Consider the following 16992-nt stretch of genomic DNA (forward strand, 5'->3'; position numbering starts at 1 on the left):
ATACGTTAACATTCCCTAAGGAAGCAAGTTTTAGATAAGTCCCTGTATTATACAATACAAACTGAAGACAAACAGTTTCTTAGGTTTTTCTAAGCAATATTATAGAAACATGCAAGAGGTACAGCAGCACCAGAGAGTGAAAGCCTACAAATTATGTGATATTATGGAAGCTGCAGCAGAATCGAAGAGCTACTACAAAGTGGCATAAACTGATTTTTATTATTCTTAAATAAATCTCATCAACATATTTACACCTATTACATAAGAAACTAAAAATGAATGACGACTTTCAAGTCTACACTCAGATAAAAACTTGCCCTTTATTTTAAGTTTTGAGTATCAAACAGCATATATCTACTCTGTAGATGGCAATGCTAACTAACACTACAGTGTTAGCAATCTTCAATTATTAGCAATTTCAGCAAACAAAAGAATCTCAGAGAAATGCTCACACAGTTATTTTTTGTCTCCCTCCTTAATATATACAGCCCAAGCTTACTCATATCCATTTGGTTTTTTACTTGGTGTGATAGTAAATAAATATTCTGCCACTCAGACTCAAGCACTCTTTTTATCCCCACAGTTTATGTACTGTTGATCAACATACTAGAATATGTCAACTTTAAGATTTGTTCCACAGCTATCAATTTTATCAAGACTAGCAAGATCCAAGTCTTACAGTAAGTTAGTTTCATCATTTCAAGTTTGGAATAAAACCTGTTTTTAACAATCAGGCATTTAAAATGTAACCTGGATCAGAACAAGAGCAGAGTAGAAGCCTTTTATAGTTCAAAAGATCTTCTGACTTCTAAGACTTATGATTCTCTTCCAGAATCAAATTAACTGTTCAGTACACCTAGTACTCACAGCAAGCGTCTCTCTGTAAAACCCATAATTACATGACACTGCCTCTTGGCACAAGGCTGGTTTCTCTGAATAACATTGTCTCTTGCCTGTGGTTTGTTAAGATAATTCTTAGAGTAGTGTTAAGTGATTAACTCTAAACTTTTACAGAAAAATCATCCTTAATGTTTGTTTTGCATGCAGCATCAGTTTCTAATAAGTAACTTCTATCAGTTATAAAAAAAAAAAAAGTCATGATACTGTATTTTGAAATTCCAAAGGAATCCAGTCCTCACCTAAGCAATTTCATCTTCTACATCTTGTTATTGCATATCTCCCAAACCACTTCATTCTAACCTTCAGTACGTAAGTTTTACAGTTTTTGCCAGCCCCTGACCTTCATAATGGCTCAATGCACAGTAAATTGTCAGTGGCATTTGTCTGAATTTATGTATGTGTATATATAGAAATAAAATTGATCAACATTTTTATATACATTCAAAAGAAACACATCATGTTAAAAGATCCTTCTGAAAGATTCAATACAATGAGCTTTCTGTATTCAGAATTGTGAAGGGAGAAAGCTGCTTCTTAACCTGAGAGCTTCCAGCCACAGCTGAAGGCAGGCAGAGGGTGCTTGCAGCTTTCTGTCTATTTTTAGTTCCCCAACTTAGAAAAGGCAGTTTCAGCGGGGCTTTCTTCGTCTGATCAATCTTATCCTCTTCCATGGCTAAACAGATTAGGGAGTATGTCTTCTGCATTCCCACTGAGTAAGTTGCACTCTTACTATGCTGTAGGAAAGAAAGAAGAATTACAACAGTCAGCCAAAATGGGTCAAAATTTTGAAGATAACAAAAGCTTACTGTGCAAACAGTTTTCCAAGGCAAAGCACAGCAAGCTTTCTGTGCTAATGACATACTAACAGAGCACAAGGCCCTTCAGAGTGCTGCTGTTGTGGTATTTTGCCCATATAGACTGAAGGGTATACTACACACAGTGTAACAGACTTGAGTTATAGTTAGCATTTGCTGGCTTCTAGCACAACCGTATAATATAAAACCTCCCTACAAAGCTTAGGTATGTAGTTCTTGCACAAATCTTTGAAGGGAAGTCTTTTTTTGCTGTTTTTGGACAGGTTCCATGTTGACTGCAACTATGACAACAACAGCACATAGGGAATCCTTTAGGGATACCTGAAAGGCACAGCCTACTCTGTCCTATCTGAGCTCTGCCATGAAGCAATTTGATTATATTGTAGTCTCTTATTTCCAGTAGCAGCTTAGAAGGGCAGGGCTACAATTCCTTATTTTCAATAAGAAAAAATCAACTTCTTAAACCAAGAAAACCTAACAGCAGTAAAAGTACCGTGATCACTTCTACTAAGGCAATGCTACTTCAGTGCCTAAGCTTGCCAGGGAATGTTAGAAACAGTGGATTTAGCTGAACTACAGGTTCTCTCACGCTACAAACAAGTTACTTAGAGCTTAACATTTTTTAATCTTGTGATCATTTTTCCTTAGTCTAAAGCTTCTACAGCAGCTTAGTAACTGAGTAGACAGTTAAAGTCCACCAAAATAAAAAATACATATACTAATTCATGATGTAACACAGAAGTCATGATAATTTATGTTACCAGTGCACAGAAAACAAGCATGTGGTCTTGGATGTTCTATTTCATGCCATTATTATTGCACTGTGGCTTTTCCAGTGCTGAACACAGCAATATTTTCATCCTCTATGCCAAGTCAGAGGAAAATAAACTATGCCCTGAAATTTATAATGCAATTCATTTAAGTAGCTCCACTACATAGAAACCCACCACTCAGCCATTCTTGTGCACCCATCTCAACTTCAGCTCGCCAAGTCAGAATGATTTAAACAGGCTGTTTAAAACTGAACACATGCATGAATGCTTTATATGTTCACTGATGGAGTGGGATATCTGGCTACATGAAAGTAAGCATTAAGCAGGGACTGAAGCCAGGAAAGTGAAAAACACTCTCACACATCCAATCTGCAAAACACTTTTGCCTCATTACATACCAGAGATGCCGTTGTATCCTGGCAGCTGATAACCTCAAACTTGATGGGCTGCTCTCCCACACTTCTGAATTTTTCCAGCACCTCATTCACTCCGAGCCACTTGCAATCCACGCCACCAACTGAAACTATGTAGTCGCCTTCTTTTAGGCCCATTAACTGTCAAAAAAAAAATATGCACAGGTTATTATCTGGAATTACAAAGAAGGGTAAAATATTTTTGTCATCAAATGCTATCTACCCTAAAGGCATTTTCCTCTTAGATGCTATAAAACCATTGTCTAGCCAGACATGTGGGACAGAAGTGTACATATAACATGAAAACACAGAGCTTTTTTGAGTACATAGATTACCTATGTGAGTTACCACTGATAAATGTGATTCTGACATACTCAAATGTTGGCTCTTTTTATGTCCTTTTCACCTTTCTCCTTAAGTAAACAAAACATGTTTTTAGCTACCCTATCATCCCCCATGAGATATTTTCTTCAGTTTTTATTTCTCTTTCTTCAGTATTTTTATTTGTACTTTTGTGGTTGCTGCAGCCTTTCCTATAGCAGAGCTGTGCTCGTTACTGCATAGTGCTTTAGCCCTTTGTTTCTCCCCCAGAGAAGAGCAACATATTAGAATCCAATAATATGTCTTTCCTCTCTTTTTCCTTGGGCACATGCTACCTTGTGTTGCCTTCCCAAGTCTCATCCTTACTGTTGTTGCCATTTCCTAAGGCCCTTTTAACTTCCTGAATTACATAGGCAATAACATTTGCTTTTATTATTTGTAACTTTTTATCTATCAGGTGAGAACAGAGGAATAAATTGACTCTAGTTTAAGGTGATGCCAGGGATTCAGATACCATAAGGTGTACACAGCACTGAAAATGTGCTCAGATTATATGAATTGACTACACTGATGTATGGTAGAACTCAATAAAAGCTCCATACACCAGTATGAACAAGTTAAAGTTACATTTAAAAGATTGTGATGCTAGATTCTGGAGACATCATTAATATTGCACTAATGTAGTTACCGCTGCAGAACACGCTGGATCAAGACAACAGATTTGTGCTGGTGAACCTCCTTTAAGACTGAATCCTAGCCCTCCTGCTTCATGGTGGATATGAATGGTACGTGGAGCTGTCCATCTCTGCTTGGCTGAGAACACTGTCAGCGGGCCCTGGAGGTAACAGCAGCAGGCACGTTATGGTTTATTGTCATTCATAAGTAAGCATTTCTAATTTTAAGTTACAATGCTTTAAACTCATCTTCTGTAGATTTTACTCAGGTTAACTTTCAACTACTTCAGTTGAAATGGAGCAGTGAGATTTATCCCAGAATTTTAAGGTGTCCCTGAAGTTCTCTGCCCTACTTCGTGACAGTTCAGGCGATAATTCAGAGTTGGATGACAGCAACTGCCAAGTTGTTCTGGGATGATTGATAAGGTGTTCAGAATCTTCTGCTGCAGCAGGCTCTAAGGTCCTGTTTTACTCAGTTTTGGAGGAGGATAACTGATTCATGAAACATTGCAAATTCTGATCCTAACCACAACTCCCAATTCCCTTTGCCTGCTGATACACAGAGCCACCCGAAAGACTGGCTTTGTAGCATGCAACATTTCACACTCGGCATGCTCATCTCCAAGTGCAACATGTTTGTCCCTGCCTATAAATTGTACACAATTATCCACTGAAGCTTCATGAGACTTTTATGAAGGTTATCAAGAATGAATACTGTGTGAAGCCTCATACAAACAGCACTTTGCTAGTCTCACGCTCTCTCTTACGTCTGAAGCGAGGTATGATCTTTCCAATAATGTCTGAGGAAAAACACAGTTACTACAGGATCATTTTTGAGACTAAAATACTTGTGTCTCTCCCCTCATACTGGAATGAACTTGTACTTGCTAACAAAATGACAGAGGTTGGTCAGCATTAGCATGTTACATACCAGCCTGTGAAAGAAGTCTTTAACTTTGACCTTCGATAACTGGGGAGCAATTGTTTCTATTTTATGCTCTGTTTTAGCTGAAACAAAAAGAAAGCCAAATTAATTTTCTCTCAATTATTAGTTAGAAGACATAATTTTTTTTTTCTTGCATTCCAAGCTAGATAAAAATTTCTCCTAAATTCTTACTGGCCTGTAGAAAAAATATATTTTTGTGAAAATTTGTAAGACATATCTGAATTACTTTACAAATATCTTCAGAGCTCATACTATCAATACAGAAAACTTAACACAATCCACCCAGACAAAACTATTTGCTATGAAGATGCTGTGTCCATCTTCAATATTTCTCAGGAAAGGAAATTAAAAACCAATGCTCATTCTTTCCCTATGCTTCCAAGAGTTGGATGAACTGGACTAAGGTAGGAAGAACCAATAGCAGTCAAACTGAGTTAACACTTTAGGCCAATATAGGAGTTGTGCTTCAGGAAACGGTAATTTCTCCCATCACATGATTTTAGTTTCCTCATTTTTTTCTAGCTCACAAGATGCTTATTCCATATACATACATATATATATGAAATAAAGGTATGGCCCCATGAAAGCATATACATGTATGGCTAGATACCCTTTAGTTCTAGCTGTGTACACTTACGGAGGATATCTGGAGCCTGGATTAGACTGAGAAAGTCATCTTCTGTCTCTTGCTGAGCATATTTGAGAAGTGAGCGCTTGTGTGCAGCTGTCAGAACCTCCTGAAGAACATCAATGTTTCGAAGCTTTTTGCACAGACCGCAGACTCTCAGAGCTTCTTCGTGGTAAATGATGGCTTTGCGCAAGTGTGCTTTCCCTGAAAAAGCATTAGAAACTGTTGGTTGTCATCCACAGGCAATAATTAGAAGGTAATTTTCAAACTGTATCCAGTAGCTGTGTGAAACTGGCAGTTACCCAGTTGTTTTCTCTGAACTTTGTCCTTTAAAACGGTGAGAACCAACAGTCCATCAGGCATGTAGTCATACATCTCGGACAAGGCTTTCTCCTGCTGATCTTCGTCATCACCAGGCTGCACTATAATAATTGAAACAGAACGTCAGCCGTCACACATCTCCTGGTGCTCTGTTCCTTTAGGTGTATCGTTGTGTACTTACTACTACCTTCTCTCCAAATGCAGTCAAATATTGTTACACATAGATACTGATAGGAATTTACAGGTTTTAGGACTTTCATCATTTTTATCATCTGCAATATGCAAGCAATACTTATATGCCAGAGTACATCAATAAAAATTGAACAATTTGGTAGCATATAATGATTATAATTTATGCTATTTTGCAAAAGTTACATAAATTAACTTTCACATTATTCTGTACAGAACAAAAAAAGAAAGACCTCATACCTGAATGGGAAAATGGCTACAAATTAACATATATTGAAATCCAAAAGTTCCTGGCTCCTAGTCTTACTCAGACCAAATTATAAGTGTTTGTGTTTATTACTGTTATTTATATTAATATATAGAAAATGTATTATTCTTACATTCATGGTCACACAGAATGGTGGCAATGAAGTAATGTGCCAGAGCTTTGTAGTGGTCTGACTTTATCTGTGCCAGCTTAGACCAGGAATAGGGGATATTTTCTTTCACTGGCTCCTGATTCATTGCAGTGTTAACCAGCATGTAAACCTCTCCCACCTAAAATAAAGCACAGCATTGAAGTGTGAGAATAACAGTAATTATTAGGAGCTCAACTAAGGGACAGTATATGCAACCTCGTGATAATTTCATGTGCATCACACCAAAGGTAGGGAAAACAAACAAAAAGAAGATTGTTACAAAATATCAGAAATAAGTTTTGAGAAAATTGAAATTCCATCTCTGATTTTTCCCTTACAAGGAAAGAAAGCAAATCAATTTTGTAGAAGAACAGATGGACTAAGTCAATCTATGTGACTTCAGAGTTCAGCAAAAACATGATAAAATACATGGGTTTTAATTTACAAATGCATCTCATTGGCTCAATTCAGCTGAGAAAGAGGATGAAACACATTACTTACACAATAGGTTTGTACTTCGCTTCTGAAACTGTGGAGCCCGATCTAGCCTAAAGTTTGTGTGGTCTAGTTAAAACGGGGCTACTATCTTTTATGGAGGGGAAAGAAAATAGCTTTGCAAGCAGTGAATGCTGCTTTAATGGATCAAACAGCTCCAACTGACAGAATCAAAAAGTCTTTCCCCTGCAGCTAATCAGCCCTACAGATAAGTGAGGGTAGCTTTACAGGGTTGATAGGGAAAGCTTTACCCATTTATCTGGTATGGAACCAATTATACATCTCCTTCTCTGAAGTGGCTCAGAGAGCATATTCATGTCTTGTTGGCATACCCAGTTTTTGATGTCAACAACCTCATGTCAACATATACTGTGTACAGCTTGCCTCCCCAGTTTTCAGGCAAGTCCTGCAGCTACCAACCTGACTCAGCTTATCGGGGTCTTTCCCCCAGTTACAAATTCATTACTCTTTTGGGCTTGTACTTTTTAGGTTTGCATAACCTCCAGCTGCTGGGAAAGACAACAGGTTGTGTTCACTACTTAACAGAGAACTACAGAAACAACACTGTCGCTTTGTATGTTGTTCTGTGGACAAGATCTGCACTGTTTGAAAGAGCAATATGATAAATAGCTTGTAAAAAACATTCAGAAAGTTCGCTGCCCAACTATTTCAGCATGTTTCTGTTAAACTTCATGAATTATGGCTTTTAAAAACCATAACAGTTCTAAATTAATTATATTTAATTTGCAGCTATCTGCATTTTAATCATCTGAAAGGTCGTGATTCTCATTTTAGCTTGTCCATTGTTACACTCGTGTTTTTCCAATGGTTGTTAATGTTTATATTTAAGAAATTCTGCTTATATTACTAGAGGCTGTAGCTATTACCACAGCACTGTAAACGCTCATTTTAAAATATGAGACTCAAATTTTAGCCTTTACCTTGGCAACTTCCTGTGTCATTTTCACTAGTGTGAAAAACTCGTTGCGTATTCCAGGGAGACCAATTTGCTCAAAAACACACTCTTGAGCTTGTGCAAGCATCATTTTTACTAATACGTTCAACATAGCTGGGCTCATATCATAGCTTGGGGTGTGAGTAAAGGTCTCCTTCAAGTAGCTCAGAACTCCTGAAATTACAAAATGGGGGTTTCAGCATTACAAAGAGGAAACTTATGAATTCGATTCTAGCATGTACCATAATAATTAGGATTGAAAGCATATTTTCTAGTATTGCCCTACAGCAATCTGAACAGATTCTTAGTACACATGGAACTAGACTGAGTTACAGATTTTGCTTTGCATTCCCATAAAACATCTCCAGGCACAGTTCTCAAAACTACAGTTCAGATGAGCAACAGAAGCTGCAAGTTTTAAGGTCAATACCCTTGGGTTTGCTTCTATCAGTTCTTGTGAACTGAAATAAAAGCTGTGCTGAACTGCCTATGACTTGTATGCATTAGTGGTAGGCTAGGGTTTATACATAGGACAATAGGAAAAAAGAAATCTAAAACAGTTACAAGGAGGTGACAGTAGAACCCTTGGATGGAAGGAAAACACACAAACATATAAACTTCATTAATTTCAAATCTCCTTTTCAGCTGCTGCTAAGTATATTTTGTGTCCTAGTGAAAGCTCAGTTCCATCCCTGTAAGTAAACTAGAATAGTATATTTAACAGGGTAAAATCAGATTCTGCTGTAGACATTTGGCTCCACCAACACATGAATCATTTCTATCATTTCTCAAATTAAAAAGCAAACACTAACTTGCAGTGCAAATATTAAGTAGCAGTTTCATGGGTGGAAGTGTGACCTTCAGTATGCATGTCATCCAACTGGTTTAGTGAGTTCCACTAGCCTTCTAATTGCTGATAATACTACAAAAGTGTAACAATAAGACCTCTGCTTTTTAAGTGTTCCAGCATCCGTATTCTTACTTCTTGCTGCTACATTCAGTTCTGGTCACATTGTGCTGTATTTTCCTACTGCCACTTTCTGAGATTTTTCATTTTGTTGCACTTGTATCTTATATCTTATGATTATGCCCTTATACAGTTTTAAATTCAGCAATGTCTGCCTTTTTGCACCAGAATCCCCAACTCCAGACTTGCCAAGCACATCCCACATACTGAAGGAATGCCCTACTGAAAGGGGCCGAAAATACAAGTGAGGAAATATTTTTTGTTGTTGTTTTTAACGTATTTCTGCTTATGCAATAAACATATACACACTGAGAACTTTGCCGAGGAAAAACTGTGCAACATTTTCCATTTAACACAGAGAAATGGTTAATACATGCTCTGTATGATGTCTCTACCAACATAATGAAGAGTGTTACGGAGCCATGCACAGGTACAATGAAATGCCTTCTTAGCACATAGCTTTGGGGCCCTGCAAAGGTTATGTGGCAGCAAAAAATGCATTTCAATTTGGAATTAATTCTGTTCTGCAAATATGTCCAAGTGAAAAGCTGTGGGTTTGGTTTTTTTTCTCTTAATTATTTGCAAAATGGAGACATTTCTGAAGTACTGACTGAAATTTGTTTTAGATGAAATACAAAGGTTGAAAAACTGATTAATAATGCATGAAGATATACTATCATTTTTTTTGATAGCTGTGTATTCATAAGAGGGGTTTCAGGAGACTTCAGCTCTCTGGTCCACAGTTCATATCTGACAAAGTTATATACAGTGCAAACCAGTAGCCACAGATTGTTAGTGAAGAAATAAGTCTTACAGTACGTGTTAATTACATAGGGCATGTTTTCAAGTATTACATGTAGCACAGATGACATTTACAAAAAAAAAAATCTATTTGGGAAAAAAACAAAACAAAAGCCTCTGTAGTATGTTAGTTCAAGAGACATGATTCCCTTTCTAGGATTTGTATTTTTCCTTGCTTGGGACAGATGATTATTTTGAACCTGTTTGACTTTGGAACCTTTGGAAAATACATAGTTTCCAATGAACTGCAAATTTCACACCAGAGAACACAGTAAGATTAATTTTGAAAAGACCATGTGGAAAACTACGTTTAAAACCCTTTATCAACCCTTTAACATTGTTTCTTATACAGATTTTACACCTATGTAGTATCACTGAGGCAAAAGCAATTACGTTGGTGAAACAAAAAATGAACAATGAAGCAGTTACTGTTGGGGTTATAACTTGGACCTCTGAACTGCAGTTCATAAATAATACTGTGGTTAATGATTAATCTGCATGCTCAGACTACAGTTCCAGGCTTTTATTTAATTCTTCATCTCAGCTGTTAATGAGGCTTGAATTTCCCTGTTCTTTTTTTGTGTACTAAAGTCAGATGAGGAACATCAGTGTAAAGACCTTCCCGATATTTTAAACTTTGTACCTGCAGCTCTCTGAAAAGCATCCACAGCGTTTTCAAGTCCAGCCTGGGTTTGACGATTGCATCTTGTTCCAATCTGGGTATAGAGGGCTCCAATGTTGAACAAAATGCTAGCTTTTTCAAGTAACAGGTTTGGCTGACACACTGGGACACCTGTGAAGGAATCGTACCTTGGGAAACAAATATTACAAGTGTTAAGATTAGCAGAGTCCATCAAAAGATATTTTCATGCAGTTTTTCAAAAAAAAGCAGTGGAATTCTTAATTATTTTTTGCTTGTGTGGAAAAGGTGAACAGAAATACCATAGCGTAGGACAATCTAGATGCTGCAAGTCAGAGACCAGCTTTATTGGAGGCTTAGTTTTCAGCAAGTTTTACAGCAGTGCCTCCATAAGCATATTATATCCAACTCAAAAGTGTCTATAAGACATCACAGAGGCTGAAAGTATACTGGGGAAGCTGCTGTGTATGCTGCTATGTTCTCGTACTTAGATGTTGCCAAAGATCAACTATTGGCATAGGCAGATATTCTATAGTTCTAAAATTCCTATTTGCAGTTCTGACTAAAAATGTAATGGTTCCTCTTGGCTGCATCATAAAATGATTTTTTTTTCATCATAAAAACGCTGAATTCAGACTCAAACTTTGCTCACAGATGTAGTACAAACTGCTATAACAAATTAAGCCGCTCCTCCTCATTTGCAGGACAGGAATTAAAGTCTGACCCATTCCCCATCTGCATCATGCAACAAGGTTCAGAGTTCAGGAAACATCTACTATTGATCAAAAATGAAGATTATTTTCTCTCTTTTTCTCTTGTGCTAACCTGTAGCCCAAGTCATTTGCCATAGACAACGGCTTCACTCTAAGTGGGATAAAGGTGTACTGTATTCAAGTTTATTCTTAACGCTAAAAGAAAAAACACACACTGCAGGGCGTAGTGGGGGAAACACACTGCCTTGATTCAAATTAAACAGAAGACAGTTACTGATTAACTGTGTTTTGAAAAAGAAGAGACAAGACAAACATGAACTACACTTACCATGTAAATAAAACTCCCATGTGCCTGGTGGGTGGGAAAAATCTGTTCTCTACGTAACCAAGTTGAAGGAAATAACTTATCAGCATCTCAATGCCAGCTTCATCTCGGCTAGGAGTGCGGCAGGCCTTGAATTACAAGAGATTTAAATGAAGCGTTTTCTGTTGAGTTACAGGATGAGTACAGAAACACCCAGGATAAGACTCTGTGGACTTCCGCATAACATAAAAATGTTTGGAATCTGAGAACAGTAAGCTTAAGGCCATATGGATGCATTCCAAATAAAGAGTTTTTCAGTTGCACAAAAGTAGCATGTAACTGTTAAGGAAGCTAAGAGGATCTGTTAATTAAATAAAATTGTAGGTATTTTATGAAAGCTACAAAGAAAGTTTCTAGTATAATACAGGAAACAACACCATTCTACTACAGTTTTTGCCAGATGAATTCCCGTCAACATTCTTCCTGCTAAAATTATTTAAAGTAAAAAAGTAGGCAAGACAAATCTTAGATTTATAAAGTTGTGTCAACAGCTCAATCACTTTGCATAACTTTACCCTTTTCTTCACTTGTTCTCTACTCAGATTGCAAAGCTCCTGGACAACAGAGATTCATGTTCCATATCTCAGAAACTAAGTCAATACAAATATGATGAGTTAAAAGTAATAGAGACGTATTCTGATTCCATATAAATGCTAGTATTTTCAACTGCAGATTAAAAGACTTCATGATATGACAAACTTGAACTTACTTGTCTCAAATCCATGAGATCTGCTATTTCGTCTTCATACTCAGAACTGTCTTCACTATAATGTTCCAGAATAAAGTCCTTAAGAAAAAAAGGGGGAATATCCAATAATCAATTAAACTACTTTTTCCTGCAATTGCAAAAGGTACAAAATTGATTCAGTTGTGATTTCCATGGTTTCTACTTCCTTCTAGTCAACAGTACAATAACATATAGCAATGAGACTACAAAAAGACAATAGTAGAAATAATTTGATTTTATATCCAAGATGAGAAATTTCAGTAAAGCAGCCAAACACCTGTCACATCAACTTCATTGGGTTTTAAAACACTACCACTTAGTAGTTTTGAAAAAGATAAGTGAGCCCTGTTAGCTAAAATAACAAGAGAATCAAGTGACCATAAAATCTTGTTAAGTGAAAGAGACTGACAAATTCTTGTCAGCTGTATTAGGGCAATTCCACTTATATTACCAAAGATGCAATGGCATAAAGTGGTACCATAATCTGACCACGGAGATTAACCCACAAAAGTAAAAGCAGAAACAAATGCTATAATGATAAGATAGTTTACCATGAGAAAAATCTACATTGCACAATATGCAGTGGTCCAAAAAAAATACAAAGATGGCTTAAATAGCCAGCAAAGTATATTAGCCAACAAGCAAGGAGCATTAGTGGTGCACCACCACTTCTCAAATGAGCTAGCTTGGTTAGCTCAAGTCAAATCTTCATTACTACTTCCTGTTGCACCAAGTACTTATCAATTATCTCATTGGAACCAAAAACTGTAGAAAGAATTTTTGTTCCCTTTGATTTAACTGTCTCCAGAGTAGGATTTCTTATAATATCTTCTGAGTCCTTGCCCTAGTCAGGTATGAGCAATGACCCAAATAATTGGCGGTTAATTTTTTTAAACACATTGTGATCTCAGGTCTAGGGCCAATAAAACAAAAATAATTTGTACATAAATTACTTCTGCTTCTTCAAACAAATCAGAAGTTATTTCTGTTGACTCTTCATTCCCAAATGTGTCTGAAATTTACCTTGAGGGGGAGTGTAAAGTCTACTTCTTTGGTTTCCTTCAGGCCCAGGGGTACCAAGGGAATGCTGAAAGTCTCCCTATGAAAGAAAAGATTCAAAAATACTTTGTTTCTGTTTATCTGCCAATAAGATAATTACTTTTATTTGATGACAGGAAGTTTGTATACTGACCGGTGTTCAAGTAAAAGGTACATAGTTTATAACAATTCCTTCAAGGAAAGAGTAAAGAAAGCTTCCTTCCCTCCCCCTGCCATTTAAACCTATTTTTCCTTCAAGGAAAGAAGATGAGACTCCCATAGGTTGGCTTACTGCAATTCAACTTTTATAAACCTGCACAAGTTCTATAGACAGAAAACAGCTCCACAGCTGCTAGATCTGCTACGGTAAGAGCTATGGTAATTAGTTATCATTAGTATTTTACGTGCTACCAATGCTTTCATATGTAGAAGCTATGGGTGTCAAACACAGGGAAAAGCAGGGCTAAAGTGTACCAACTTTAACAGTGAAACGTCTAAGAGTAGGAAGTCTGAGAACTACTCAGTTTCTAAACAACACCAGGTGTTGATCAATAAACAAGTCAACCACTAAAATATCAAAGTGCAACAAAGGATGAGAACTATGACTTAAAAAAAATTGGATCCTCAAGAGAACATATATCTGTACCATGGATTTAAACCTAGATCATATTAGTAAACAACACTAGCTAATGAGGGATAAATGGTGCTCTTTGATTCATAATAGTCTCAAAAGCTGCATATATTGCTCTTCATTAAGCAGATTAGCCAATAACAAAAAAATGAATGACTAAATAAATAAATAAATAAATATCAGAATTGCTGCCAGATAAAAGTTTGTTGAGTTGGTTTAAAGAGTCAGTACCAGGCAATAACAAGGTTTATTCAACATTCTTTTTCCTGAAAAAACTGACCGTTATTGTTTAAAGCATTCCATTACCAACTACAAAATCCCACGGGTGTGGCTCATTTATGATTTTATCAGCAAAATTACTTTCTTACTGGTGGAAATTCCATCTCAGGAAGGAGGGAATAGGCACGTAGCTTCCTCAGTAGAGGAAGAGTCCTTAAACTGGTTGGCATGATCCAGAAAGTGGCTCTGTTACCCTGAAGAGGACTTCCATGATTCAGAGCCAAAATACCACTGCAGGTAGTGTAAATGATCTGATATCTGATAAGGCTTTTAGAAGAAACACCACCACTTTTACAATAGACTATATCAACACTTCCCCCAAAAGGAAGTGAGACACATGCAAAAGAAATCCTAACTTAGTGATTTAATGACTTCTAATACTACCCACATTCCCTGTGGACACCAACATTTGTCATTCAAAGGAACTCTATTTCTATTTTTTTCAGTTTCTAGGGGGGCTCTGCAGTTAGGGAGGTGATCCTGGGTTCCCATAAGTGAGTAGAAATGGCGTCATACTTCTCAATCCAGTTGAGATGTGCGCAAGTACTCGGAAGTCCAACCCTTCAGATTGGTGTAACACAATACAGCGTAATCCAGTACCATGGGCGTGACAGTTCATGACTATATGCACAATAGACTCAGAGAGCAACTATTAATTGCTATTTGCTATTAAAGGCTGGAGAGCATTTATGGAGGGAGTGAATTATTTTAGCTGATGGAACATAAAAAGCATTTAGAGCTTAGAATGTACAGTACCAGAAAAGCAAAACACTGTTCAAAGCTGAGTGGGGAAGTAGGATCAAGAGAGAAAAAGCTAATAATAAGTTAGTTATAATAATTAGTTAGACAGAATGACTGTCTAACTGCAAGGCTTCTACCTGCCTTGGGGTCTGACCTACTGCTCACCCTTCACTGAGAATTCAAGTATTTCAAATATTCCTTAGCTAGAAAAAGGAATATCCTTTCTGGAGTCTTGCACGCAGCCATAACTTTCCTACTGCTCTCTACACTTCACACATCTATGAAGCCCGGCAAAATCTTGAATGAGAAAAAAAGAAATAAACAACAACAACAAAAAAAAAAACACCAAAACATTTTCGTATCAAATAATTGTCAAAGTTTTTCATGGGGGTGGAGAGCCGGAACTTCGGCACATTTTCAGAAAAATTAAATTATATGGTACATCAGGTCATTATTCAGCTGAAAGACACACCACTGGAAATGTGCTTGGTCACTCTACATTAAGAACTCTTTATAGTCCACCTAGAAGTTAGACCTGAGAACAGTGCTAAGAGGGACTCCAAATTATACCATACATATATCTATATATCATATGAAGCGCTTCAATTTATGTTTTCAGCTGCCAGTGTTAATCAAATATTTAGGTTTTGAAGCAACAAGGTATCTACCAGATAGAGAAATCACTGCGGTATTCAGACAATAAATACTCTTTGACTTTTGAAGCTTTTTCTTTGAGGAATCTATCACAATTTGAAGTTCAGTGTGCTGTTTATAGTTGTAAAAACATCTTAGAAGAAGTCCAGCTTCACCTGCTAAAAATTCAGCTGCTAATTTACGGATTTCTATTACTGAATTGCACACCTTAAATATTATTTCAAGTCTGCTTTGAACTCCAACTCAGTGTTCTCCAGCTGAAGAGAGGACTGCTCCACTCACTGCATTTGAGAACAGATGTTAGATCACGAGGTTTGTTCACTCCAGAATGTACTGAACCAGTTCTAGTACTGGAAATTCTGCTAGGGACCATGTGTCTCCCCATACAGGCCCAAGAGCTTTCAGTTCTTGCAATCCTCTGCTTCACAAAGGAACTCTATATCTAAGGATTAGTGGTACATACCTTTCCCAAGTGAAAGACAAATATGCAGACTAACCCTTAGTCAACAAATCTGCCATCAAATGTTCTCTTCATATCAAGCTCTTTGCTCTTTCACACAATTGTTTTCCAGCATTCACATTCACCTAGAAACAGTTTTGTTTCCAAGGGTAAACAGAAGATCTGTTAATAATTGAGTAACTTAGCTGTATACTTACTCTGAGTTTTGATAAACTTCTACTGAGATATTAAGTCCTTCCAATTCCTCCTTTAAGATCTGCAGGTCCGAGTTTACAAAACTCAGTTCCAGTAGTACCTGCTCTCTTACTTTGTTATTGGTGGTTGCTCTGCAGAAAGAAAGGAACATAATTCATTTTTTTTTGCTGAGGAAAAGTTTTGTGCCTAAGCTCAGTTGAGCCCCTTCCTGGCATTCTCAGCATTTTTAAGATTATTTCTTTTTATCTCCTTAAGAGATGTTGTAAGACCAAGAACTTCAGAATTTATTAGTTTTTTATATCAAGAGAAAGCATAGGATATTTTACAGATAACAGCACACAGATACATAAAAGGCTTGCTACGTGCAAAAGGGTTTTAGTGTGATTAGGGTGTCAGGCTCATTTTCAGATACATTAATACTAAAGCATCTTAAACAGAATCACTATCCTGTTTTTCAGATTATGTGATATTTTCATAGAAGAAGATACGAGGGTGGAGGTAGGGGGGAGTCAGGAGATACTTTTACAAGAGGTACTTCCCCACTTTGTAAATTGAATTATGAATAGAATTATAAATTGAAGCAAGTTGAGACTTCTCATCATATGAATACAAGAAAACAACTTTCTCACAAAACTATTACTGCAGAATGCTTTAGAACCAAAAATACAGGTAGAAAGATATTTCTTTTTAACGCAATACAAACTACTCTGTAGTTTTATTTTGTCAGATTCAAATAGGATTTTTCTTTTTTTTTTGTTTCCTTTGCCATTTATACATTTCCATGACAACATTTTGAACTGTTAGCACATTGGTTATTGGTATTTAGCAACCCAGAGCACTTGTGTGATTTCTTATTTGTGTATTTCAGGATGTTATCTTACTATTTCTAGCATGATTCTCCATACAGTATCACTGCTTTCTAGAGTATTAAACTTATCTATAAGCACAGGTATG

The 16992-nt window shown here is 36.8% G+C and overlaps 1 protein-coding gene across 2 annotated transcripts in view; it reads right to left on the minus strand.

Annotated features, from left to right (window-relative positions):
• Positions 1 to 200: 200 nt before the first annotated feature.
• RHPN2 (rhophilin Rho GTPase binding protein 2) overlaps positions 201 to 16992 on the minus strand; it is a 29779-nt gene continuing 12987 nt past the window's right edge. For both annotated transcript variants that reach the window (XM_061469158.1, XM_061469159.1), the window contains 13 exons: positions 16041 to 16169; positions 13064 to 13139; positions 12023 to 12100; positions 11278 to 11402; positions 10240 to 10406; positions 7815 to 8002; positions 6361 to 6517; positions 5773 to 5892; positions 5480 to 5674; positions 4828 to 4904; positions 3911 to 4057; positions 2887 to 3042; positions 201 to 1634 (listed from right to left, as the gene is read on the minus strand). In XM_061469158.1, coding sequence (XP_061325142.1) covers positions 1383 to 1634; positions 2887 to 3042; positions 3911 to 4057; positions 4828 to 4904; positions 5480 to 5674; positions 5773 to 5892; positions 6361 to 6517; positions 7815 to 8002; positions 10240 to 10406; positions 11278 to 11402; positions 12023 to 12100; positions 13064 to 13139; positions 16041 to 16169 — 1867 coding nt within the window. In that variant the 3' untranslated portion in view covers positions 201 to 1382. The remainder of the gene's footprint in view (positions 1635 to 2886; positions 3043 to 3910; positions 4058 to 4827; positions 4905 to 5479; positions 5675 to 5772; positions 5893 to 6360; positions 6518 to 7814; positions 8003 to 10239; positions 10407 to 11277; positions 11403 to 12022; positions 12101 to 13063; positions 13140 to 16040; positions 16170 to 16992) is intronic.

Source organism: Pezoporus flaviventris, unplaced genomic scaffold (genome assembly GCF_033815535.1).
Source record: "Pezoporus flaviventris isolate CSIRO_AGI_PZ_B2104156 unplaced genomic scaffold, CSIRO_AGI_Pfla_v1 ptg000054l, whole genome shotgun sequence".
In the NCBI taxonomy this organism is placed as follows: Eukaryota; Metazoa; Chordata; class Aves; order Psittaciformes; family Psittacidae; genus Pezoporus; species Pezoporus flaviventris.